The 27,227-nt window shown below is 57.0% G+C and overlaps 3 protein-coding genes across 4 annotated transcripts in view; 2 read left to right on the top strand and 1 right to left on the bottom strand.

The window, feature by feature from the left end:
• The window catches only part of ABR (ABR activator of RhoGEF and GTPase), a 30,371-nt gene extending 18,253 nt beyond the window's left edge, over positions 1 to 12,118 (bottom strand). Inside the window, exons 1-2 of one of the 2 annotated variants that reach the window (XM_085241052.1) lie at positions 11,767 to 12,118; positions 1,798 to 1,982 (exon numbers count right to left, since the gene is read on the bottom strand). In XM_085241052.1, coding sequence (XP_085097178.1) covers positions 1,798 to 1,982; positions 11,767 to 12,103 — 522 coding nt within the window. In that variant the 5' untranslated portion in view covers positions 12,104 to 12,118. Of the gene's footprint in view, positions 1 to 1,797; positions 1,983 to 5,902; positions 6,056 to 11,766 lie in introns of those variants that run through there. The other variant, XM_085241053.1, reaches the window with a different exon arrangement.
• Positions 12,119 to 13,029: 911 nt separating this feature from the next.
• Positions 13,030 to 16,372, top strand: BHLHA9 (basic helix-loop-helix family member a9). Its single transcript, XM_010722181.3, has one exon. It carries the CDS (start codon positions 14,790 to 14,792, stop codon positions 15,429 to 15,431), a length of 642 nt encoding a protein of 213 aa, XP_010720483.1. The 5' UTR covers positions 13,030 to 14,789; the 3' UTR covers positions 15,432 to 16,372.
• Positions 16,373 to 16,972: 600 nt separating this feature from the next.
• Positions 16,973 to 24,620, top strand: TRARG1 (trafficking regulator of GLUT4 (SLC2A4) 1). Its single transcript, XM_085240840.1, has 3 exons — positions 16,973 to 17,466; positions 20,574 to 20,706; positions 21,247 to 24,620. Exons 1-3 carry the CDS (start codon positions 17,071 to 17,073, stop codon positions 21,252 to 21,254), a joined length of 537 nt encoding a protein of 178 aa, XP_085096966.1. The 5' UTR covers positions 16,973 to 17,070; the 3' UTR covers positions 21,255 to 24,620.
• Positions 24,621 to 27,227: the final 2,607 nt, after the last annotated feature.

Genomic DNA, 27,227 nt, shown 5'->3' with positions numbered 1-27,227 from the left:
CAGAGCACGCGGTCTACATCTAGCAATTCTGCAGGGCCTCGCTGGCCCTGATGAGTGGGGCAAGAGGGGATTGGAGATGCAGATATCTGGAGGAGGTAATAATGCAAGAGCCATTTCAGTTGTTTTCTCAATCTCCTACGCAAAAAAAAAAAAAAAAAAAAAAAAAAAAAAAAAAAAGGGAACCAGTAGTTGCGGATGCTCAGCCCCCACAAGCTTCTTGCCTCCCTACTCCTCTCAAAACCTGAAACAAAACACTGGTGCATGAAAAAATGGAGGAAGAACTTTCTGGAGCCCTGCCCTGCATCCATACTGCACCTCAGGCTTTGCACATTTGGTAAGAGAGCTCTTTCCCAGGACCCCAGAACACAGCTGTTGGATCACCAGGGTGGGGAGAGCCATCTTCAGTACCAAACCAACCTCTGTGGCCACAGCCTCTGCCAGGATGCTCGTGGCTGCGCGTGGAATGGGCTGGTCTCCATGCAGCTGGGGAAGTTCTGGGCTCAGTTGCAGTCACCCCAGGAGCTCACAGGACCCTGCCAGAAACTTGCCAAGCTGGAGATGCCACCTCCAACACCAGGTGGATATGGGATGTCAGGTTGAGCCAGGCACCTTATGCCACCCAGACAATAAGGCTCCAGCTTACGCACATGTACCCACCCAGAGGCGCTCCAAGACCACAGCTGCTGGCACCCAAAGGCACTCTCCCTAAGCCCCAGCCCAAGCAGCTGCAGATAAAGGGATCAGAGGCAGAGCTGGCACTGAGCTCTAAAGCCCCCAATCCTGTTAGTGCTGGACCACACTGAGCTGAGATGGCCACTGAGATGACATCACTGCCTGAGAGCAGAAGGCAACATCCTCTGCGCTACCCAGAGCCCCACTGCTTCCCCAGGACCACCCTGCCAGGGGATGAGACCCCCTTGCAGTGGGGTACCAGGGTCGGGGCTAACTCAGTCCCATGTTGGGGAGCCAGGGGACCATGCCTGGGGACGCAGCAGCTCGACAAGGGATGATGGGACCCGTGGGATCCATATAGGACTGGACACAGAGGATGCTGCACAGCACCCGTACCCTGGGGAGGAAGCCACACCTCTATGCTCCTCCGCCTCAACATCCGGGTTAGGGCTTTAACTCCTTCCATGACAAAAACCTCCATGTTTTCCACACTGCCTCCTCCCATGTCCCTGTCCCCACCATCCTCCACAAAGCAGCCCCTATGCACAGGGAGCAGAGGTAGCCAGTGCCCTGCCCAGGGGACAGCAGCTCCCAGGTCCCTGGGACAGCGTTGCACCCCCTGGGTTATAGAGAAACCCTAATTTTGGAAAAAACACCCTCCATTTTCAGTTTCCCACTCCAAAGCTTTCGAAATTTCCTTTCTGGGAAAGGCAATGGATAAAAACCCGGCAGTTCTGCAAGGATGCTCGAGAGCTCAAGGAGTTAAATCTGAGTTTCCTTTTAAAGAGAAAGGGGTGGACACGGTGTCCCACCGCAGCTGGCAGGGTGTCCCCAAGCGCCACTAGATGGAGCCTGCAGCACGGCTCCTTGTCCCCTCGCAGAGAGGCGGGGTACACAGCAGTGCATCCCAGCATCATCCAACTGGGCTCCAGCACCCAGCCCCTGCTGTCTGGGGCAGTGTCACCAACGTGACCCATGGACACCGCACCATTCCCAGCCCTGGGATTGGGAAGCCGAGCAGTCACATGCATCACAGCAGCACCAGACCATCACCTAGAAAGAAGACACATCCCAGCCCCAATTTTCACAGGTCTTACTGCCAAGCTCAGTGCCCAGCCCACCTACCCCTGTGTTGAGCCCATCGGTGGGTGTGGGTGAGACGCCATCCCCGCTCTCCTGGCCCCGAGCGCTGAGCTGGGGGGACATGGTGGGCGACTCATCAATATAGGGCATGGTTTCCGAGCCTTCTGGCAGTGCTTTGGGCTCCTCGTTTCCCTCAGCATCGTAATCTTCTGCACCATAGTTGAAATCTGCCAGAAGAAGAGAAGATGGTGGTGAGCATCCAGGAAGGAGATGGGTGATGTCAGGACAGGGACACCAAGCACTCCTGGTCTCTGTCCTACCCCACAACGACTCAGGGGCTCACAACCCCGCTCCCAACCCTCAGGGCCACGTAGGGACAAGGACACCCGCTCCACACAGCTGCTGCTGCCCACCTGCCGACCAGCAGCTCTTTTCCCTGCATTTACATAATTCATGCTGCCGGGAAGCCGCAGGCCGCGTCTGTGTGGGGGCAGCTGCTCCTCCAGACAGCCGGCCCTGCGCCAGCAGCCCTGCCCTCAGTGCCGGCGAGCGATGGAACCGGGCTGGCATCCAATCCTCCTCATCCTCACTGCATGCCAGTGAGGGGGACACAGCCACCCCACCTGGAAGAATGGGGACAACGGCAACCTGGGGGACGTGGGAGCAATGCCAACACAGAGACTTGGGACACTGCAGAAGGACTCTGCTCACCCTCACGTTGCCACCAGGCCATGCCCCCCTGTCCCCATACACACAGAGCCATTCTGGGGACCCTCAGCCCTTAGTGGGAGCTGAGAATGGCCAAGCAGCAGTGCGAGGCCTGGGGGCTGCAGGGAGGGCCCAGGGCGCAGCGGGGGCCCGGGGTACATCCGAACCGGTTCCCATGGCAACGGTAGCACTCGGCGGGAAGAGGCGGCTGCAGCAGCCCCGAGATGCTGACAAAGGGGAGGGGGAAGGGAGCCCGGCTGCGGCACAGGAACCCCCCAGTACCTTGCAAAGAGGATGAGGACCTCACCCCGACTCCTTGGGGTGTCCCCATGGCTGAGATCCCTGCTCAGAAGGGCGCTGGGCTGCACCCATCCCAAGCCAAACCCTGCACTGTTGTCGCTTCACCGCTCCACAGCCTCAACTGGGAGTCCCTTGGCTCCCGCCAGCATTGCTTGTCCCATTAATATTGCATTCAGCTCAATATTTAAAATGGATAAATCTTTAAATCAAAGAGCGCAGGGCCAGGAGCCGTGCAGTGCTGGCAGGGAGGGACCAGGACTGTCCTACATCCCTGGACAGGACAGGGATCCCAACAGGATACCCCCAGGGCAGCCCAGCCACTCTCAGACCGCTCTTCACTAGCAATTAGCTACTAATGAGGAACCTCTAGAGGCCTGACACTGCCAACCTCACACCACCTACCCTGGGGAAGCCCAAAGCCCCTCACACAGACCCTTCACTGGCTAGGGTCTAACGAGGGGAGCAGGGAGGGGGCAAAGCTGAAGGTTCCCCCCTGAAAATCTTCAATCCCACATTCCTGTTCGCCAAACTCTGCAGCTTCAGGCTGAAGCACAACACCCCAGCCCTGAGCCCACCCCATCCCAGCATCCAAAAATGGTGACATGGGTACAGATGAGGCTATGCCAGCCCAGCCAAAGCCACTGCTCCTACACCAGGGCCACAGCAGCAGCAGGCAGCGCAGGAACCCTGCAGCAGATCTGGGACCTGGCCACCTCCCCACTCCATTGCCAGCCTTGGGAGCAGCTCGGGTAACGAGGAACACCATTTTAATGAGGCAGCTGGGGACCTTGCCAACTGCCTCCGGCAGTGGAGGTAATGACAAAGGCACAGAGGAACAGAAGGGGAAAGGACCAGTCCATGGAGACGCAGGAATGGCCCCAGACCTCAAGCACCCATTGCTTGCCCCCAGCCTGAGCAGATTTCAGCCCCAGGTCTGACCTGGAGATAAGCTGCGGTATCCAAAGAAACATGGAAGGAGAGGGACCCTTGGCAGAGTCCTGTACCTGCTCAGGAGCCCAGAACACACTGAGGAGAGGGTGCCTGGGCACCCAGGAGACACCGCCAGTGCCATGTCTCCACGTGCACCAGGACTGCTGAACACCAGGAGGTGCCTCTTGGCAGCATCCCAACCTTTTCACAGGCTCTCTGAAGTAATTCCCCCCATATCCATGGAGCACAAGTGGCTCCATCACTGAACTCACTATGAGGACAGATGGACACAAGTCAGGACGTGCTGCAAGCAGGGATCCAAAGGGACGTGCCATCACTCGGTGCACAGATCAGTGCCTAATGCCACCATGGGAAGGGGACCTTGCCCATGCGTAAGGGACACTGAAGGCCTATCCTCTTCACAGCCCTGCCTGCAGAGCCCAGCAAGCCCAAATCACACAGCTCCCTCCTCCTCCTGCAGATGCATTGCCCCTGCAGCCTGTTCTTGTGCCCATGCCAAACCCAGAGCTATTTTTGCTCCAGCAGCAGTGGAAACCCTCCTGCTCCACCCAAGATATGGGGACAGAGGAATCAGAACCCACTCTACAGCCCCCCACCCAAATCAGCCATGGCCTGGGCTCCCTCAGCAGTGCTGCAGCCTCTAGCCCCCAGCACCACAGGCTTGTGCCTGAGGGACACTGGCACCATTGGGGTCCCACAGCATGTTGGGGTCAGGAATACGTCCCCACATGGAAAAATCACATCTCAGCTCTGCCATCCAAGCTGACGCCGGTGAAATGATGCTCGAGAATGAGCGTGGCCAAGGGCGGCCGCTGGCTCCTCCCAACATGGGCAGGTGACAGCACTGTCACAGCAGCACAGTGTGGCATTTCCTTTGCTTTCCCAGTTGGGCACATACCACATCCAAGGCTCCGCACACCTCAGTGCTCACCAGCATTGTCCCACTCCCACAGTTCAACATCCTTATGGTGGGGGAGAACATACTTTGCCATTCCCAGATTGCAAGGTTTGGGAAAACGCCACATTTTTACTGGGTGAAAATTCACCATGACAACAGGGATGCGTGAGCTGGCCTCAGACCTGCCTCCACAGGCCTCCTCGACACAAACAGCCTCTCCTCCTCACCCACGCTGCATCCTTCCAGCCAGCACATCATCCCAGGATGCTCACAAGCCCAAGTGCTGAGCACCCACTGCTCCCAAGTGCTACTGTCCCTGAGCATCCTAATACTTCCTGGCACCATGGGCTCTGCAGGGAGGCAGCTGCAGGGAGGCTGGATCTGGAGGACTGCACAAGCTGGCACAGGGGGATGCTTTTGACTGCAAGGGTCTGCCTTGGGGAATTTGGGATGGAAAACTTCAGGGGACTCAGCCCCATGCATTGTGCTCCCATGATCAACCTCAGCTCTGGGTTCTTGGCACAGCTAATTGCAAATTCAAACGTGCAATTACCCCTGATCCCCATCCTGCCTCCCCACCCAAACCTGCCCCACAAGTGCCAGGCTCCATGCTCAGCCACTTCCCAGCTAATATCCACAGATTTCACACCCCCAAAACCACACAGCAGTGTGTGCAGGTTCAGTGCTCCCCAGAAGGAATGGCAGAGAACCAAGCCCCCCAACTCCCATCTCTATCCCAGGCTCCCTAGGATGCTGATGCCTCCACTGGGTGTCTCAGGACCAGCTTATTCCCACACCAGATCCTGGCTGCCCATCCATGGGGCCAGGAAGGATTCACAGCCCCAGTGCTGCTGCAGGGGATTCTCTGCTGCCAGACCTTAGGTCCTACCAAGGGACTGCATTTCCACCGCATCCTACTGCTAAAATCACTGCTGGGGGAGTGGAGACGACCCAAAGGCACTGAGAGACAGGGACTGAAGCAGTACCCCTACCCCCAGGTCCCCCATGGGCAGAGCACACTGTCACATTGCTCCGGCACCAGTGACACGCTCCATACCAGTACAACTGCCACCCCTTGCAATGGACACAGGTCCCCACTTCCAACCCCAGAGAGCCCCGCCGGGGCACGAGAGGATGCTCAGGGGTGGGGGAGCGCAGCCCCCACCGGCATCACCTGCCCCCTGCCCGCCCTCAGCTCAGCATCACCAGCGCAGCATCCATCCGTCACCCTACAGATAGTGGGGGTACCCGTCCCCCCGAGCCCTCCCAGCCCCCGCCCCGAGCACGTACTGCTGTAGAGGGTGTCGATCCAGGACAGTCGCGGCAGGCCGCGGTGGCTCAGCGGCTCCATGCTCGGCGTTCAGCCCCGCCAGCCGGCTCTCATCTCACAACAAAGGCAGCGAGGGCGGGAGGCGGGGGGCTGCAGGCCCAGGCGGGGGCTGGCTGGGAGCAGGGCAATGCCTCCTGCCCGGCCGCACAGCGGATCTTCTTCTGCCAGGGGAGCCCAGGGAAGGAGGTGCTGGCTGGCGATGGCAGAGCGTCCCGCCTCCCGCCTCTGCCTCGCCGGGGGGAGCCGAGCCCTGCGTTCCCCGCACGCAGCCACGCCAACTCCCCGCGGTGCCTGGAGAGGGGAGGTGGGGATGGTGGCTTTATGGGCACAGGTGTGCGAGGCTTCACGCAGAGCCTCAGGCAACCCCAGAACCAATGGGGGGGCACGGGAACACCCACCTCTGCCCCAACCTCACTCTCATCCCCATGCTCCAGGGATGCCCCAATCCCAGCCAAACCTCACCAGCTGAAGGATGCCCAGCTCCCTGGAAGGATGCCAGACCCCTGCTGGTCCCTCTCCCCAGGAGAAGTCAGCACCTAGGGAGCCTCTCCCGCTGCCCCCCACAAAGGGCTGACAGCTTGGAACGGGCAGGCAGGGGTTAAACTGCCCTCCCCATCTGCGTGTAGCCAAAGGAAATACAAAGTGCCAGAGTCATCAACCCCAATATGTCAGCACACCAGCCAAGCGTTCAGCCTGCCCTCCTCCCACCCGCACCCACACCACTGCCCTCGTCCTGCTGGTGCGACAGCATCCTAAGGCACTGTCCTCAGCCACATCCTGCCCTGCACAGGGATGGGCTCAGCCCAGGTGATGGGAACAGCTGGGAGCTGTGCAGGAGAGACGATGTTGTGCAGGACGTGTGGGGAAGGCACAACACCGGGGTGTGAGGTGCCAGGACATGGGAGGCATCAGCAGTCACCACACCTGGAAAACTCAATGGGAACACTGCCACCACCTGGTTCCCAGCTCCCAGGGATGCTACGGCCTTCAGATGTGGTGGATGCATTTTGGGGAGCACAGCTTGGCACAGCCAACAGCACACGGTGCCGCCCCGGTGCAGCCTTACGTCCCCAGAGGGCCGCATCCAGCCCCCACGGGCTGAGTCACTGCATGCTGAGTCAGTGTTGAAGGTGCCGCCACTTCCCAGCCCTCATGCTTCTGGATATCCTGGGGACCCCTGCACCCCACTCTACACCCTGGCACTGCTTGGTGCCACAGCTCCCCTCCCCAAGCCATTGGCACATATGGCGCCCAGGGGAGGTAGTGGGATGACACACTGCCCCACACAATGAGTGCATCCACTGCTCTCCTATACCCAGCAGCCCCCATCTGAATGACTGCAAGGCACAACCAGCCCTGATGCAAAGCCACTTCCATCTTCTCAACTCCTGTGCTTGAGCAGCACTCTCTGAGCCCATGCAGCATAAGCCAGGGCTGAGGATAGGGACGGAGGAGGTGGAGGAGGAGGAGGTGGCAGCAGCTGCTCGGGCTGCAGCAGGGAGGAGGCATGCATGCATAGGCACTGCAGAAGCAGGCCCCCACAATGGCGAGGTACAGGGCTGAGCACACATATCCTCCGCAAGAGAGGAAGATGCTGAGTGCAAGAGCAGCAGCACCACTGTGGGCGTGCAGCACCAGCACAGCCCCACACAGAATGGGGGCAGGCAGCGCTCAGCATCTCCTGTGCAGCTGATTGTCTGTGCATGGTATGCCTATATCACTCCCCCCGTGCATCAGCATGAGGATGAGGAACCTTGTGCCTCCCCTGAGCAGCACTGGTGGGGACTGAGGGAATCTCCCCAAAGTGCAAACACCCCACAAAGAGCCAGCAGTGACAACAGCAAGTGTTGCAGCCAAGATATGCTCAGGGAGGGAGCGAAGAGCACAGCCCAACTTTGCTCCATGGAGGTAGGAGCCATTTGGAGCCACGTAGAAACATCCCATGGATTTGGGGTGAAGAAATGCTCGGTATGCACCAAGATGCCCAAGGCAGTACCATCCCCATACCACCACTGATGGCTTAATGCAGCAAACATATATCCTGTGGGCCAGACACCTGTGCTTTATTTTGGTTACTCCACCCTATTCGCCTTTGCAAACAAACAAACACCCAAACCAAAACAAACAAACACAACCCTACTCCTGCACATGGAGCACACCCAGTTCCCAGCAGCAGTGCCACAGCACGGACACCCAGCAGCTGGTGGCTCCCACAGTGGGAACCACACACTCTAACACACCCCAACAGCCTCTGCCCATGGCTCTGGGCACAACAGCTCGTGGAGCTGGGTGCATTCTTACGGCAGAGCCCAGGCCTCCTGCCCCTACGCTGCAGCCCCGTGCCCTGTTGGGTTTCTCACCGCCCGCCTGGCATCTGCTGGCCGTAGCCGGGCAGCCCACGCACTGCTATTTCTGGGCTCTTGCACAAAAGGATGCTCCGACCACAGCCACGTGGCCCTGGGGTGCTGGGGACGGGCAGTGAGGGGAAAGAGAGGGGGAGGAAGAATCAGTGGAGAACATGCAGCCAAAAGCAGGGCGAGAGGGGCTGGAGGAGCCCCAGCACCAACCCGGGGGGCTGCAGAGGAAAAGGAAGAGATGGTGGTTGGCAAGTCGGGAAGAAAGCATCCGCCCCGAGCACAAAGGTCTCCATCTGCCAGAGCTCTGCTCCATCCCAAAGCTCGCGGCTGTGGCTCAGTGCAGGGCAGACCCGCCCAGCCCCAGGCCAGACTCTGCTCCTGAAACGCATCCAAGGGAGCCGAGAGGCGTCGCTGCTGCTCATCTACATATGCAAATCTTCCTGCTTAGCAAACACCGATAAAGAGAGGAGGGATGAAAAAGCCAAGCCTATTTTAAGATGTTTTTTAGAGGCGAGGAGGGGAAATCTGAGTGCATCCCAACAGCAACACCACGTCCAGAGGCTGCTGCTCCTGTGGACACTGCCACAAGGTCTGCAGGAGGAACCCAGAGATGCTGGGGATAAATGTACCACTTTTCCTGGACAGATGCACATTTTAGCCCTTGCCTAACCTGGGCACCCTGCTCTGACCCAAGGGAACACATCCCCCACCAGCAGAAAATGGGAAAAAGATTTTCTGCAGCTGATGGAGGGGGAATCTCACCAGCAAAGACCTCACTGCACAGAAGTGTCTTTCCAGCCAAAAAAAAAAAAAAAAGAAAAAAAAAGAAAAGCAAAATAGATTTCACGGCCCTGGTAGGACTTACAATGCAAATGTATTCAGGCCCCGCAGGGCACTTCTTTACAGTTTTCATTAATGGTGCCAACCTGCCCCAGTGTCACCTCCCCAGACCCCCCTTCCATCCCCAGTCAGTTTGGTGCTTGGAAAAGCGCCCTGTCCTGCACCCCCCAGCACAGTGCTGGGCCCCACAGCAGATGGGGATGGTTCAAAGGTCCCAGGCAGGGCTCGCACACACACATGCTGGGGTTTTGTTCCCTCCCAAGCAGTTAAAATTAAACACTGCCACTCTGCATGTCCTTCCCAGACCAGAAGAGGAACTCGCAGCACACTCAAACTCAAACAAACACTCTTCCAACAGTGGAAAACACTATGAAGTTAAAATTAAAAAATAAAGAGGACACAGATGTCATGGCCAGGCTCGGGGCCACCCACGCACCTACAGCTTCAGCTCCTGCCTGAAGCCCCTCCTTGCTGTAAAGGGAAGGAAACGGATGTACAGAGATGCTACAAGGTGACAGCAAAACATTTCACTTTCCATCACCTCCTGCACACCACGAGCTGCTCCGGACAGAAAGAGATGCACGGAGACAAACCTCGGACTGTGTGCTGTTTTCCGTTCTCCTTTCTGTTGGAGCTTTTGGGGATCTCACAAGTGGGGGATGAGGTATCAGCAGGGCACAAGGTGCCTGGGGTGGAGCTGAGCCTCCACTGGGGCTGTGCTCACTATTCCTGTGCCATGGGGACCCCACTGCTGCCCCCAGGACTCGGGTCACACTTCCCAAGGTCACAGCAAACGTGGGGCGGTTGCGTTCATGGAAGAGACCACGAGATGTGATTCCAGCTAATTGAATGCAGGGGGTTTCACTCACAGCATCCTGCTGTGCTGTATCCAACACCAAACATTCTGCTCTCATCCTGTTGGGCTGCAGTGTGTCCACAAGAAAAGTTCACGCAGCAAAGCAGCTTCAGGTAAAGCAGGCCTCTTCCTAAACTTCCCAGCAATGAAACAGAGCATGGAGGTGCTCTTCCTCTGACTGCAACCCAAACACTGAGCTCAGAGCATCCCCGCAACATGCAATCCCCCAATCCCCTTCTCAGTCCCCGGCATAAGGACAGGTGATGGCCAGATGAAGGGAATGCCAGCCCTTTGCACACTTCCTTTCAGCCATCTGCTCGCTGACACTCCGATTGGGTTGGTCCTGAGCGAGCTGGAAAGGGCGTTATCTCCAATGCCAGCATCACATATCTGGCTGTCACATGCCCTCCTCTCATGCAATAGCTGCAGACGGAGGCATCTTGTAGATATCCTCGCTTTAAATCAGATTAATCACAAGCTACTTAACGGAAACCACTGTGTTTCCCATGGTAATTCCCATAAAGGCAATACCCAGCACTGCTGCATTATGTTACCGTGAGCTCAGCTGCCTACAGAAGGAGAGCCCCAAACTTCATGAAAATACTGGGGGAGCCCAAACCAGACAGCATGCACCAAATTACCAACTACATCACAGCCCAGCTGGCAAGCAGCACTGCAATCAGGAATTGGTAGCTACAGCTGGACAATAAAGAGAAGTGAGAAGAAAAGGCAGGAGCAATAAATGAGCCACACGTAACTAGAAAGGGGGATCCAGTCATCAGCCACACGCTGCTTATTGTACGCTCAGACTCTGCTGTGAAATGTCAGCACACACTGAGTCCCTTATAATGCACAACAAAGCAGTGCTGATGCCAAGGGCTTGCATGGGACATGCTGGGAAGAGCCCACCACTGTCACCATCACCATCACCCACACAGCCCACAGCTCTGGGAGCCGATTGTTTGGGCTCAGTTTGTTTGGGGCAGGGAACAAATCAACCCCAACAGACTGAGCAAGAGCAAAATTAATGCAAGTCAGTTGCAGAGTCAGCAATGTAAGTGCCATCTCCTGGCTGTCAGGGCTGTGTTTGAATCGGGATGAAAGCACACGGGATGATGCAATAACAACTTCCAGGTCGCTGGAAGTAGGACAAAGTGACAGTGCTGGCTGCTTGCACCCTCAGTGCCATGAAGCATGCAGCAGCTTGCAAAATAATGTGTCCTCAGGATGCCCGGACACCTCACACGTCTGCCTTAGAGGCTGCAGGACTTCACAGCCCTGAGCTAAGGCACACCTGGAGGAAGTGGCTTTTGTGCAGCATCCCAGGCCTGGAGGTGGCCGCTGTGCTGGTGGCACCTCCAAGAAGTGGCTGCATGGGATCGGCCCAAGGACGGGGCCTTGGCACAGGATGCCCTTGAGAGCAGGACAGCACGGGGCCGGGGGTGATGTTAACTGAGACTCAAGTGGCTCCTGGCGATGTGATGGGGACCTCCTGGGGAGATTTTCAGCTCCGCTGCCGTGCCGTGACCACGTGCGGGGATGGCACAGGGGACGGCACAGGGTGGGGGGACACGAGCACGACGTCCTCGGATGTGGCACGTGAGGGTGGCCCGGGAGGACAGCACGGGAAACCCCCTGACCGTGCAAAGGGGGACAGCCCGGCGAGGAGCCGGCGCGGGTGCCGCGGGGCAGCACGACCTCTCCGCCGTACCGGGGGGCCAACCCCGCTGCCGGACACCGACTCGCAGGGCCGTGCCCCCCCGCCACCCACCTGCCGAGGACGCGTCCTCCGCTCCGGAGCTGCCGTCGCTGCCTCCCTCCGGGGAACTGCCGCGGGGGGCGGCGGGGGGCGGGCGGCGGCGGGGCGGGGCCGGGGGGCGCGGGGGGGCGCGGGCCAGGGCCGCTTCCAGGTACAGCACCTTGAAGCGCTCCTCGGCCAGAGCCCGCTGCAGGCGCCGCAGGTGCCGGCGGCATCGCTCCAGCTCCCGCTCCATGGCCCGCACCGAGCCCAGCTCCATGCGGGGCGCCGGTTCCCCCGGGAATTCCTCCTGCCAATGTCGGGCAAAGTCCGCCCGAGCCGCCGCCGCCGCCTCCTCGCCCGCTGCCATCCCCGGGCTTCCCCGCCGCCTTCCTCCTCCTCCTCCTCCTTCTCCTCCTCCTCCTCCTCCTTCCGCCCCCCACCACTGCCGCGGGCCCTGACGTCGGCTCCCGCCCGGCCCCTCCGGCCCGCCCCCGGCCGCTCCTCCTCGGCACGGCCCCGACGGGGCGGGAGCACCGCTACCACCGCCCTCCGGCATCTCCCGGCCCGGCTCTCTGCAGCCGGATCTCGGGGTCTACTCCTGGAACTCCGAAGGAAGCCACCCCCAGGTTAAAGGAACCTCACTGAGGTAGCGGTGCTAGCACAGCACTCGTACCAGCAGCCTTTCCTGCTCAAGGTGCAACCTGGGGTCTCCCCAGGAGCTCCTGACTTGTTAGGAGGATGCTGAGGATGCTGGGAGGATCGTGTACCCGCAGGTGGTCCGAGCCCTTCCTGGTGAGGGTCCACCTTAGAGATCCTGACATGTGCCAGGAGGATGCTGGGTGCTGAGATGAGGCAGTGCCTGCTGCCAGCAGCATCAGAGCAGCGAACCAAGTGGCACAAACCATCCCACACATTGCAAAGAGCTGCTTCTCAGCCAGCAAGAAGTGAGCCTCAGTGGTGCTGAATAGTGGAAGCTGCCCTATCCCAGCCCACGTGCTGGGCTTATGGCCATCAGCATCCCCAGGCTGGTGGTGCTCTGACGATAACACCTGGCACGATGATACTCTGATGGTGACACCTGGCTTGTTATCAGTGACACCTGGCTTGGTGCACAGTGGTTTGCTCCCCACGCCTCACACAGGAATGGCGTTTCCCTTTCGCCACAGGAGGAAGGTGTGGGTGACTCAGGGTGGTGATTCACAGCCTGTGTCCCTTGTTGCCACCTGGCTGTGGCCCAGCAGGAAGAAAGCACCCTATTCATTTACGTATGATCCCAGGAAGTGTCGCAACAGCCGCCTCCTCCATCTCCAGAGCGGCTGCTCCTGTCCCTGCGGTGGCTGCTCCCATGGGGAGGGCTTTGGGACTCCTTTTGGCACAACATCCCCTTAGGGATGGTGGGGCAGAGACTCCCAAAACACCTCTCTGGGCGTTGGGGCCAGTGACAGAAGTGACACTGGAGCCCAGGTGAGGACAGTGCCAGGTAATGCCCTGTCCTGTGCTGGAGAGACAGCCCATCCCCAGTGCTGAGATCCTCTACAGGAGATGGAGGAGGAGGGGGGGGTGCTGTGAGTGACTGATTTATGTGTGGCGACAGATAATTACAGCCCTTCCATCACCTGACATGCAGACAGCCCAGCAGAGCTTTACATAGCATTTCTGGCTGCCCATCCCAACCCATAAATCTCCCCAGTGAAAAGCGATAAATCAGGGGGGCTGGGGGAGCAGCCCCAGGCAGGTGTCCCTCCCCACCTGCCCACCAGTAATGGGCAGGTAGGTAGGAAATGTCCAGGACGAGGTGGGGACACCCGGCGGGCTGTGCTAATTACAGGCAGCAGGTGGCATCCGATGAGCTGTGATTTATGGTCCGGTCCTTCCGAGAGCTGGGGCTGAGTCCCTGCAGGGCTGGGGCCAGCAAAGCTTCACGGCTATTCCTGGGGCTCTGGGTAGGATGAGGGTATAACAGGGGCCATGGGTACATCTCTGTCTCAGCTCTGTGTGCATGGCTCAACTTCCTGCATCCACAAAGCATCCCCACGGCATCACAGAGTGGCATTTCCCTAAGTCTCCGGCATGAAATCACCCCCCAGAAAATTAAATTGCTTTTTGTTCCTAGCTGGGCCTGCAGCTTGCAGGGACTGGGGGACGAGAAGGCCACTGGGAGAACAAGAGGGTCATGGTGAGCACAGGTGGGTGCTCAGCTATTTGCAAGCTTCATTTCCCTTTGAAGTCCCACTGCCTCATCCTCCCCACTCCCTCAGGCTCTTGCTCCTGATTTATGGGGTTTCTGAAGCAGAGGCACCTAAATTAGCTCCCACTTCAAAGAACCAAGAGAGGAGAAGGGCAATAGACAAATAGTCCCGCTAATTGTAGCCATTGATGAACCCCACTGCGGGATGATCAGATAAGAAGGGATGGATAAAGGGGACCATGTTCTCTCAGGGCTTGGCTTCTGCACCAGTAGCCCCAACAATTTGTCACAATGACTCTCCAGGGCCATTTTTCAAAACATTGTTACCTCGTGTGCAGGAGGGCATTTAGCAGCTGCTCTCTAATGAAAAGGTGGGCAAAAGGACAGGGAATGCAACTGCAAGCAGCCCGGCCCTCCTGATGGCTTCCATCCCATAGCTGGGAGACCCATGGGGAATAAGGAGATTTAGGAAACAAGCTGTGGGAAACAAGGAGGTTTGGGGCACAAGGAGCTTCATCATCTCCACCAATAAGGGCAAATATGGGGCAGGCCCAGCAGTGTTCCCAGCAGCAGGAAGGCAGGAGGCAGACAGCACTCTTGCTCCTTTGCCACCTGCCCAGTGATGTGGCACTGAGGGACGAGGTTAGTGGGCATGGTGGGGGTGGTCTGAGGCTGGACTTGGGGATCTGAGAGGTCTCTAAGTGGGAGCATCCCCTGGGCAGGGCCAGCACCTGGGGGCTGGGATGGAGCCACGTGACGGCAGTTGGGTTTTTAGGGCTGGCTGCCTGACCCCAGAGCAGTGAGTGGCAGCCCTGGGGAAGGCAGGACCACAAGAGCACCTTGCCCCGTCCTGCTCACCACAGCCATGTCCCGAGCAGCTGCAGCACGGCTGGGAGAGCCTGATGGCTCGGAAGAGGAGCTGGAGGTGGGTGCAGCACCGCGAGCATGCTGCAGGCAGAAGATGTGGGTTCCTAAGGGGAGGAACGCAACCGCCTGCCTGGGGGACACCGAGGAGATGAAGGTGAGGAAGAGGAGCAGGCCGGCACGCTCCAAGGCCAGGAGGATGGCAGCCAACGTGCGGGAGCGCAAGAGGATCCTGGACTACAACCAAGCCTTCAATGCCCTGCGGCTGGCCCTCAAGCACGACCTCGGAGGCAAGAGGCTCTCTAAAATCGCCACCCTCCGGAGAGCCATCCACCGCATCGCCGCTCTGTCCCTGTCCTTGCACTGCTGGCCCTGCACCCACTCCGAGTGCCGCAGGCAGGGCGTGCGGGACGGCCGCCTCGTGCCCCCCAGTGCTGTGGGTTACGGCTGCTGTCCTCCCGAGAGCCAACTCCAGTGCTATGAGAGCCCGCAGGAGGATCGCCCAGCAGCCAGCCCTGTGTTTTACCCCGTGGGGAGTCAGCAGAAGCACGCAAGCAACCTGCAAGCCCTCCCGCTTGCACCGCTCCCCTGGCAGCTGGGGGGGTTGCAGAGCTCTGGCTTCCAATGCTTCCCCATCCACTGAGCCACAGAGCAGGGAGGGTGAGGCGGTGCCGGGAAGGTAACAAAGCGGGGAGTGGGATGGGACTGTGTGGGAGCAGTGGGATGTGGAGCTCAGCTGAGGTGCCGTGAGCCCAGCAAAGCCTGGAAACTCAGCTGGGAAGTGTGGAGGAGGTTGCTTTGTGCTCGAGGAAGGGCCAGCTCTGCAGTTTCTTTTCTTGTGAGGTTTCTCTGCTGGAAATTGTGACCATTATTTATTGTCTTTTGCTTGCTTTGTGAGAAAACATGACTTAAAAACCCAGCATCGGGGCACTGGCTGTTAGTGTGTGCGAGGTGGACAGATGGTGTGTGTGGATCACACTAAAGCCCCTGGCTCTGGTTCCAGCTGATGAATTAGGGGAGCAGGGGCTGGGAAAGGTTAACGCGGTTGTACTTTTAATGCTAAGCCCATTGGTGCACATATTGGTGCGGAGACAGACTGGTAAGCCTGGACGAAGAGGAAAGAGAGACAGATGTCTGCCTTTGGAAAGCTCGTGCTTCCTCCTGGTGACTGCAAAGTGGATCTCTGGGATAGTCTGGTACCGAGCTCCTGGCTGGGACAGGGAAGGGCTCAGCCCTCAGCTCCTCGTGTGCCAGTCTTCCTCCTTTAGACCCAGGGTGGGGTGGGGGAGCTGGGAAATGAGCCTGGCAGAGGAAAGCCCGTAGCAGCCAGGAGAGAGAGCTCTCTGCTCAGCAAAGGATCCTCCTCCAAGCGCTGCCGGTGTGAGACATCTTGGCTTTCATCTCCAGCAGATGTTCCCCTTTCCAGGAGGGCTGCAGCCATGGCTGCTGGAGGAATCCTATGTCTCCCATCAGCATCCCCTGCTACGGGGCGAGGCTCTGCCTGTGTCCAGCACTCATACACCGTGGTGTGAGCTCAGGAACACCAGGATCCAGAGATGTGAAAGCCAAACCAAACCCACGCCCACCCTAGCACTAATCCCTCTCCATCACAATTCTATTTTCAGTTTTTACCCCACATTTTGGTGTTAAAGCAAAACGGATGGAAATAAATGTTCGGAGAGATGAGAGAATGGGAAAGACAAAACACTTGAGACCATCGAGGCTCTCAGCTTCACAGTTACAAAATGCGGATCCCTTTTCTGTCTGGAGGCTGCGGGGTGGAGAGTTGCAGGGGAACAGCGGCTCTTCGGGTCCCCGCGGAGTGACTGCGGGAGCGGGGCGGGCACGCAGGTGGCACTCCGCGCCCGGGAATCCCCCGGCAAAGCGGGGAGGGAGAATTCGGAGCCGGTGGCGAAAAGCCGCCGTTGGAAGGCGGCTCGGTGGGCCGCCACCATCCTCCTTCCCGCCCCTCTCACCCGCTGCTGTGTCCGGGGATCCGAGCGCGGGGGGCTCCGCGGGGCGGGACGAAACCGCGCGGAGGGTGGGTGGGTGGGTGGGAGGATCCCATAGGGGGTTTCCCTCCCGCTTCGGCCCTCCCCATCCCGGCGAGCATCCCCTTCTCGGGAGGAACCGGGCCAACCCGGGGGCGGTGCGCTGCCCCGCTCCTGCCCCGCGGGCAGAGCCCCGTTGGCCCCTCCTCCGGCACGGCCTCCCGCGGGGCGCCGAGCCCCGAGCGCAGAGCGGCGGCGGCGGGGCGAGCTCCGAGCCCGCTCCGCCGGGCCATGGCGAGCGGCGACGCCGCGCCCGCGGGCTCGGGCTCCGGCTCGGGCTCGGGCACGGTGCTGCCCAGCCGCCTCCAGGAGACCGAGAAGCTGCTGGCGGCCACCGAGGGCCGGGAGGGCCTCCGGGGCTCCAAGTCCTTCACGGCCGCGTTGGCCGGCGAGGCGGAGCGCAACGGGCACGGGCACGGGCTCTCCTACAAGTCGGTGTCGGTCGGGCACCTGGAAGCGGCCCCGCTGTCGCCGTCCCGGCTCAGCCTGGGCAGAGCCTCCTCCACCGCCACCAGCACGGCGGCTCCCGACCAGGGCCGCCCGCGGGACTACCTGGTGCTCGCCATCTTCTCCTGCTTCTGCCCCGTTTGGCCCATCAACGTGGTGGCCCTCGTCTTCTCCATCATGGTGAGTGCGGCCCCGACGGGCGGCACCGGGCTGCGGCGCTGTCCGCGGTGCTGCGGCGGCTCGGGGCGGAGAGCGACCGGGCGGGGCTCGGAGCTCGGAGCTCGGAGCTTGGGGCTCGGGGCTCAGAGATCCGTTCTTGGGGCTCAGGACTCGAATTTCGGGGCTCGGAGATCGGATCTCGGGGCTCGGAGCTCGGAAGGGTTGTGCTGCTGCTCCCATACCTCGACTGGGGTTCTCTGGGACAGCTCACGGAGGAATGGAGTGGGGCAGCCCGGGCTGTTGGATCTGGGATTTAGGATATGGGATTTGGGATGCGCAATGTGGGATTTGGAAATACGGGATTTGGAATTCGGAATGTGTGGTTTGGAATTTGGGATGTGGGTTCATTCAGGATACGGGATTTGGGATGTGGTTTCAGGCACGCCCTGTCCTGACTCCATGCCCTCTCCTCTCCCGGTGGCCGTGATCAGCCCAATTCCCAGCTGGGATGGAGCAGCAAGGCACGGGCGAGGGCTCTCCCTCTCTCCACCCCTTAGCAGCCCAACCCAACCCTGCAGCACCGGGGGGACCCGGGCAGGGGGGCTCGCTTCTGCCCTTAGACACTTCAAAGGGAGGAAGGCTGCACCTGCAGCTCCCACATTTGTCCCAAAAAAGCAATTTTCTCCATTAAATATCCCCCACACCTCAGCAAACACACCGACATCAGAGGAGAGAAGAAAGGCAGCCGCCTCCCACTTGTCTCAGCAGAGCCTCGCGAGCACGGCCACCCCCTTCCCCTGCTGCTGCACAGCCCCCAGCCAGCCTCCCCACCATGCATTTGCAACGGAGGCAAATCTCATCTTTGAAAATGCTCAGGGAAGGCCATCCCCTACTCTCCACCCAAAATACAGAGGCGTCATTCCCGCACAGCACAGAACCAGGGTTGTGCAGCTGCCTGCAAACCTGCATGGCACCCGGGTACCCCTCATGCTGGGGGGTGGGCAGCTTCCCTGCAGTGTGCCGACTTCCCTCTAGCTCTGCAATTGTGTTTTTTCTTTTCCTAAGTCAATGCTTCTTTGCACATGAAAGCTTTGCTGGGCAATAAGCGGCAAGCAGAGAGGGAAGCAAATGAATGCTTTGTGGAGTTAGTGTCTCATAAATCATTATTTTTTTCCAAACGCTGCACTCAGATCCCCATAGGGCCCAGGGCCAGGGGTGGGAAAACAAATAAGCTCCAGCCCCCAGGCTTTTCCTGCTCCTGGCGGTCTTGGGGAAATGAGCAACCTAGGGGCTCTTCCACTGCTCCTGGGGTGCATCTGCTTGGAGAAGAGCCAGAGTCCCATGGGAGTGCAGAGCTCACCCAACAGCACCCAACAGCAGGAGCAGATCAGGGGGAGTGAAACACGAAGTGAGAACCCACACTGAGTAAAACAGTGGGCCCCAAATCCATACTGCTGCTACAGAGCGGTGTGGGAGAAGTCAAACTGTGTGTTATTCATGTAAATGGTGCATTCATCCATCTCAGTCTGGTGGTGATTTATATTTCCCCTGGAATGTTTTCTTCAACCAAATGCAAGTGTGGAGGATTAATGACCGATTCTGAGTAATGGGTGGCACTCAGCAGAGCACATCCAAAGCCAGTTCATAGATGGAGAGAGGCTGCGACCATTTGTCTTTCTGTCCGTGGGACTGGCACAGAACGGCTCTCCTGATGGCACTCACCTGGCTCCATGCATTTTGTTGTGAGTCCCTTCCAGTCCCAGCTCCGTGCTGGGTTGTGTTCCCTAAAAGATTCCCTGTGACACCGAGTCCCTTAGCACAATGCTGGCATATTGCCCTTTGGGGCTCCTCTGCATCTCGATTAATAACGAAAATGGTCATGGTTTTATGGAGAATGAAAATCATAGGGTGGCTGATAGGAAGCAGCTATAATCAAACCGTTCCAATGAATAATATATGTGCAGGACCAAATGCTTGCTAAACACGCCACGCTGATGCTGATGTATTTTTCAGAATTGTTCAGGATAAACGATCACTAAACACTTCCAGAAGCTGTAGTGATAAATATGTCGAATCTGTTAGCCCATATATTTTCCTTGGAAGACAGCTAGAGCTGCAAATATGTTTCACCGCAATCTAACCCACACCCTGCAAAAACATTACACTTGGTTACAAACATCTGAGCCTATAAAAATCCCAAATGCCGGGAGCTGACAGCGAGCAGCTCAGGGACCCCATCTATCCCTGCATGGCTGTGTTCTCCCCTGTCCCTCTGCACCATCCCATGGGGCTTCATTTCCTCCCCTCCTGCTCTACAATGCAAACAAGCTCTTGTCTGTGCACCGCTGATTTTTGGGGTTGTCTGTCAGGTGTGCCATAGGGAATCAAAGGGAATGAGGTCTTGAGCTCAACACCAGTGCAATGATTTGGCCACGTGATGCCAGATCGCCGTTTGTGGGGAGATGCAAGCTGAGGGCATTGGAGGTAATGGAGTTGCATGGAGTTGGAGCTGTGCTGGCTCTCCCAGCTGCTCATTTTCTTTTGTTTTCAATACAAGAAAGCTCACACATGGCGCAGTGCATCTGAGATGCACATTTTTGGAAAGGAAAGTGTAATTGTTTGATACTTTTTCATCCTTAATTCTTAATTCTTCTTTGTCCACGTTGCTTCTCTTTCCTATGCCTTTTCCCCACTCCAAGCCCCCCCAACAGCTGAGAACACGGGCCTTACAGCTCCTTATCCTATTTTCCTCCCTCCCAAACCCTTCTCAGTTGGTTCCACTGAATGATCCAACTCCAGCTCTCAGGGTTCCCTCCATCCCCTATGGACCCCAGACCACCAGTGACTGCCTTCCCAATCCCAGCCCCCAGTTAATGAATTACTTCGGGGACCCAAGTCCCAAATTCCAGTTGTTTTCATAAAAGCTCCAGAGAGGGGTGGTTGTTGCTGGTCAACGCCTCCCATCCCAGGCCTCACCCAAATGCAGACCTGAGCCCATTCTTCGCCATCCTACTCTTGGGGAACAGGGGACAACCAATCGGCCAGGATCCAATCCATGTCCCTTGGTGGCACAGCTGCTGAATTTTGGGGCTGCGGTCTCAGGAGCCTCTCTCTATGCTTCCCCCCAGTCGCGGAACAGCGGGCAGCAGGGGGATGTGGATGGAGCCCGGCGCCTGGGCCGCATGGCCCGCCTGCTCAGCATCGTCTCCATCGTGCTGGGGACCATCATCATCGTGCTCTACGTCTCGCTCAGTGTTCGAGGTAACACCTCCTTCTCATTTCTCCAGCTCAAGCAGTGACCTCTCCTTTTTTTCCCCTGTCCGTGGGGCTCCATGGGCAGTTTATGGGACACTCCTGCCCATAGGACACATCACTCCCACACAGCATGAGGCACTGAGCACTGCTATGCTGTGCTGATATGTCCACCACCAACAGCACACATGCAATATGCCCCAGAGAAGGGGATGCTTGCAGCAGGAATAGGACCAGAATTTGAGGTCCTCCTCTACTATTCCATATGAGATCCCCCAGGCAAAAAGTATTTTGGCTGTAACCCAAGGACTTACCTTAGTGAGGCTGAGGTGGCTTTCTCTGATGGGATGAGGGACGGAGGCCACAAGTCAGCCTGCCCAGTGGTGCCATCCGTGGGTGTGTGGGGATCTTCCCAACCACAAAGCCATCTTCTCAGAGCACCTGGGGACATGGGAATGTCACATCTCGCCCACTCCATGGCCCAAACCCCAAAGGCATCAGGGGCACCTCTGCTGGAAGTTGCCCTGAGACCCTCTTTCTCTTTTACAGTTTCCTAGAAGACGTAGCATGCAAATACCTCGAAGAGGAGGAAGACAGCGCTCCTTTTGGGGTTTTTTTACTTTCAGCCTTGCAACAAAAACTTGTGACAGCGGAGCCCATCTGGAGGAATGTGCGTGGCTGCTCCTCCGCCTTTTGGGGACAAGAGGGGATGGGCACACAGCGAGGGGACGAGGGACAAGAACTGGATGTGAGCAGAGAGGAGAAGGGGAAATCCACTACCTCATTCCCCTCCAACAGGGTGGGGAGACCACACTGGGGGATGGACAGAAGGATGAGGAGGGAGATTCCAGACCGAAGCTTGTTTGAAGGAAAACCTAAGGGCGGACTGCGGCATTTTGAGGAATCCTCCTAAGGACCTTGGCACTGTCGTTTTGGGGGGTTTGTTGCTTTTTAAATCATTGAATTCTGTCTCTGCGAAAACAAACAAACAACAACAACAAAAAAAAAACACCCAAAAGCTCAAACTGCCACCAGGAGCGGAGCGGTGTTCCATGCATGAGGAGGGCGAGCTGCAGAGCGCGGCGGTGCTCGGAGATGCGGTGGGTGCTTTTGTATTTTTGATGAGGAAAAAAAAAGACAAACAAAAAAGAGACAATGACCATTTGCATGCCTTTGGGAATGTTCTCCGTGTCTGTTCATCCATTCGCGCCCCTCCATCGCTCACATCTGATGTCAGGGCTGGCGGAGCAGGGCGCTGCTGCATGGGAGCGCAGCGCTAACGGAAGGGATCACGCTTTCTCTGTGCAACCACACGTTTCCTTCTCCATCCACCCAAGTGAGGTTAATGCCACCGGCGCTGAGCACAGGTCCTGGTTAACCCACAGCGGCGGCACTGAGGAGCAGAGCCCTCCTACCTGCTGGGTCGTGTTCGTCACACAAGAGCTGCAGCAAGATCCGGCCCTACAGCCGCACTCGTCTCCTCTCACCTCTTTGGGCTCCAACTGAGGGCTCCAGGGGACCTTTAGAGGGATGGAGGAGTTCAGAGTCGTGCTCTTGTCATTACCCCTCTTTTGCACCCCAGACACCTCCAGCACCACTGGAGCGTGCTGGGCTCGGGTCATGAGTATTATTATTTTTTAACATTTTGTATTTAACTACATGTAAACAATGCTGACTTTTTGCTCCCCATGATCGTTCCAAGCCCCTCTGCTCCCAGCTGAGTCTTCCATGCTATGCAGCCCCATCCAACCTCTCTGTTCCCACTGTGGGCTGGTGCTGGTGTTGGCATTTCATTTGGCTGTGCAGACTGAGCAAGGTTCCCATTGCTGTACATTTGCAGATGGCTCCTGGCTGTGCCCATTGGCTTTGCATTGGACAAGCCTTCCTTTTAGCAAAACTTTGCTGCCATAATTCCAAATTACAGACATGGGAGCTGCACCCACAGCCTGCCCTGGGACGTTGGGGTGTTTTTGGGGCACCCTATTTGGAAGATCCCCAAACCAAACCCAATATGTCCAAGGGCTCTGGCCATGTGGGAGCTGTTGTACATTGTGGTGCACCGAGAGGAGCCCCTGAGCATCCTTCCCAAACTGGTGAGCATGGGGCACGTGGGGAGGCAGTGGGGAGAACTGCTGTGCCATAAATCCTCACGCCATAGGGATGTAGACGGGATTGTTCTCTTGTCACTTGTTTAATTGCTCTTTGTTACAGGGTTTCCTCTGGGTAGAGGTAATCTGAACCCAGGGGATAGGAGAGCCAAATCCCTGCACCCACTATTATGTTTTTCTTTACATTCAAAAGGGGTGCAGGGACTCAGAGCAATAGCACGGTACAACAGCACTTTCCTGGGCTGCCCCATCCCTTTGCCTGCGTTTTATTGCAAACTGCGAGCTTCTGAAAACAGACCAAATTCATCTCCTGCATTTGCAACTCATTTCTTGCACGCTCAGGGCTGGAGAAGCTCTGTGCTTGGCCATGTGCAGAGCCCACTGACACCTGATCCCCTGTCCCTCTTGGAGGGGGGATCCCTGAGGATGAGATGGGTCCGCACATGGGGGAAACTGCAGCACTTGAGAGCACCAAATGGAGGATGGAACGCTGCCCTGGCATTACACAAAGCCTTCCAGCTCACGACCTGAAGTGCTTCGCCACGGCTGCAGCCCCGCGGTGAGGGCTGCGCTATTCTCATCGCACAGATGGCAAAGTTGCTCCAAGTCACGTGTGCCAGCAGCTCAGAAAAGAAAACAGTTATTTCTCCCCCTCAACATAAATAGGAGGGAATGGATCCGTCCTTTGAATCTGGTGCTTCCAGAGGGCTCTTTGCAAGCCAGGACCACCTCGAGGATGTACAGAACAGGACCGGAGGTGCAGCAGAGGCACCAGAAGCCATCTGAGCGCAGGAGAGAGCAACAACTTAATAAAAAAACCCTCTAAAACCATAAAACACAAAGACCCCTCAACTCCTTCCCTTTTTTCATCTCCTTTCTGGCTAGATACAACTGCACTGCCCTGCACTCTTCAATACATCTCTGTGCTCCTCATCCCACACTTAGACACAGTGGAACACCTCTACAGCCGGACAAAAGGTTTTCCTTCCTTGCAACCCACCTCCAGTGCTGTGCCAGAAGGCTCCCAGGACCAACCAGACCCTTTTCCCACACTCCATTGAGCTCCCGGTGTGTTCTGCAGCCCAATCCTGCACACAGGACTCTCCAGGAGCTGCTCTCTGCAGCACTGTGTTTTCAGCCAGGCTCTCTGTGGGATGCAGTGACCATGAGGCAGAAGGGATGCACAACACTCAGTGTCCAACTGATGACTGCTGGTGGAGAGGACCACAAGGGTTTTAGCACAAAGGGAGAAAAATGGCAGAAGAGCTTTCCCAGTTTGCTGCACTGGGGATGATTTCCCTTTTCCTAATCATTATTTCCTTCCTTTCCAGTTGCTGCCAATTAAACACCAACCCCACTCCTGTTCAGTCTGAGCCCAGGATGGAGCTGAGCCACCCCTATGGGCTGCTCCCATTCCTGGTGCCCCAGCCCCATCCCAGCACTTGGCCGCTCATCGCTGCCCAACATGAACTGATTGCAGATTGAATGCCAATTCTTTTCTTTCCGCTTACACTCTTTCATTTTGGCAATGCCAAATTTGGCAAAGCTAAAATCTCCCATGCTTGCGGACAAGCCAAGGGGGCGAAGGAGGGAGGGAGGGGAGCAGCCTTTTCAAAGTAAGGGGTGTCCCAGGGCACAGCCCCAATCCTCAGAGCCCAACTGGAGGAGTGCTCAGCGATGCCATGGACACTCCAGGAATCGCCTTGCTGGTCGATGTTTCTTTTTCTGCGGGATGATATGGTGTACCTTATATACTTCCTTTGTATTTCTTGGCATGAGAAAAGAATTAAAATGTAACATGCATGGTCAAAGCCAGACTTGCTTCTTCTGTCTTAATGAGAACAATGTATCAAATTCAAACTGTTCATTTAATTATTGCTCCCCATTCTGAAAGCAATGCAGCATTTTGGCTGTGGTGGCACTGCCACCAGACCTCACCTCTGCAGCTCTGCATTCTGCACAGCCAACGAGGAGAGAGCGCAGACACATTCCAAACCCAAATCCTCAAGTTATTGATCAAAACCACAGATCTCCTGAATGGGCAACCGCCCCCAGCAGCCTCCTCCATCCCCTCATTCCTATCCCAAATGGTGGCTGCAGGAAGGAGCCCAACAAAGCTTTGGGCTGTCAGTAGGCAGGGATAGGACCAATACCTCCTTTTCTTTCCCAAAAGACAAAAGCTACAGTTGTGGTTTGAGGATCCATCACCCGCATTTCATACCACGAAGCACTGCCTGAACACTCAGGCAGCACTCAGACCAGACCAGCCTTCTCCACGCCCTTCCCCTTTATCACAACACCATCTCCCACTGGGCTCTGCACCACAATAAGACATTTTGAACCCTATTTCTTTGCCACGTCCAGATTTTTCCCAGTGTGAATCCTATCACCCACAGCACAGAGTGCTCCCTCCGCCCGGTGCAGTCCTGGAGCAGTGGGCAGATGGAGCTCCAGACCTCAGAGGTGGGAGCTGATGGCCTCTGCTCCACTGTTTTGCTAAGGAGAGGGCAGTGCCAAGTGCTTTTGCTCCTGTTTTATTAATACTCTGCTCTGATGGCTCATGTATAATAGATAGGAGAAGGAACAGCGAGAGGTTTACATCCCATTTCCGTGTGGATATGGTTCTTGCTGAGCACCAAAGGCTCTCCGTTCACCTCTAGTAAGTTTGTGTGATGTTTGGGGGTTCGGGTGAAGGACACAAAGTTGGTCACCACTTCCCCAGCCGCTTTCCATGGAAGCTCCCAATGGAACACAGGGAGACGTCAGGATTTGCTCTGGCACCCATAACTCCGTACTCAACCCTTTCCTTCTGCTGGCTGCTGCCGGATCTCCAGGTTTCCTAAAATAGAGCTGTGGGGATTCTCCCTGAGCTGAGCACAGAGATGTGACGACCAGTGGCCGTCATTGCCTCCACTCTGCAGGGTGGTTGGGGCTGCTGAAGGACTCCTCACCTTGTGAAGCTGTAACGAGGGGGGAACGGAGCCTTCCCAGCAAAACATCTCCTCCCGCCGAGCTCGTAGGGATGGCTGACCATAGCCTGTGGGTCCTAAGGAATTTCTCCCGTTATTTGGTCTCAGGTGCCATTCCTCAAAGCCCGTTTGTTAAACCCTTCCCAGCTCTGAACACGCAAACCTACACAGCAGCATCCCTCCTTCCCATTCCTCCCCCTCCTCCCACAGCAGCGAAGAGCTGAAGTATTCCTGGATAAGAACAGATGAACTCATTCATTCCCCAAATGTGAGCTTTGTTTTTCCTTTTTACATTTCTAAGCCAGAATAGAGGTTGGAAAGTCTTCAAATTCCCCCAAACATCTGGAAGCCCAGGAATAGCATCCCGCTGTCCCCTTGCCCTGCTTCGGGGCACCACGGGCTGAACGCTGATTTGGGACGGGCATTGCTGGGGGCTGGCAGCCCCCTCCACCCCTTGACATAAGGTTGTCATAGGCTGACTCACCGCCGCACCTCAGTGATGGCTGCGGGTAAATTTAGCTCTGGTGACACACGCCTGACCCAGAGGGAACTCCTCTTATAGCACAGAGGGGAAACCGCCCGCATCCCAGCGCTGTGCCACCGGAGCACGGGGATGCACCACCCCACTCACACCTGCACTGATGACACGGCCTTCTGCTGCACAGTTACCCTGGAATGGAATTAATTTTTGCGCTGTCGCCGCTCAGCATTTTTTTGGGGCTCCTCGCAGTTCCTTTTTTTCCACCTGCGTTGTTTCTGCAGAGCTCCGAGCGAAGGCGGCCGTACAAATGTGATGGCTCAGCAGCATGGCACCAACACAGCCAGCTCAGCACGGGGCTGGGGAGCAGCCCGTGTGCCTGGGCAGTGCTGGAAGGAAGTTTCCACTGCACAAACAGCAGCAAAATGGGACCTGTGGGGTCTGCAATGTGCAGCAAGAGGCCACCAGCTCCTCCCGGTACAAGACACAAGCTGAAGGATTCTGATTCTTCTTCCAAGAGCACTGCATGGGATGGGGGTGGGCAAGGAGAGTGAGAAACAGCATCCGAAGAGGTTGCAATCTGCCTTCCAGCACTGCCGAGCAGACACTGCACTGTGCATCAGGGAGTGAGGATTCATACAGACCTCAGCGGCAGTTCCGGAGAAGAAAACACAGTGAGAGGACCACAAATGCTGCTTCTTATGGTGTAGGGACTCTGATTGCAGCCAGAGCTCTCCTCCTTTACGAGCAGTGCTACCAAAAGCAGATTAGCAAAGCCTCAGGGTCCCATTAGGAGCAAGGAATGGCAGCAGGAAATGGAGGAGCCGAGCACGCACACACCACGCAGTGTGCTGGGAGGTGGATGGTTAAAAATGTATCTCTGGTGCTTGTGCCACTATAAATTATTGACTGTACAGGGAGCTGGAAAAAAGGATTCAACCCAATTAATAATTTACCTCTTAATCCAAACGAAGA

This window comes from Meleagris gallopavo, chromosome 21, assembly GCF_905368555.1.
Source record: "Meleagris gallopavo chromosome 21, MGAL_WU_HG_1.1, whole genome shotgun sequence".
In the NCBI taxonomy this organism is placed as follows: Eukaryota; Metazoa; Chordata; class Aves; order Galliformes; family Phasianidae; genus Meleagris; species Meleagris gallopavo.
The sequence above is the reverse complement of the archived record's forward strand: the minus strand, read 5'-3'. Positions and strand labels throughout refer to the sequence as shown.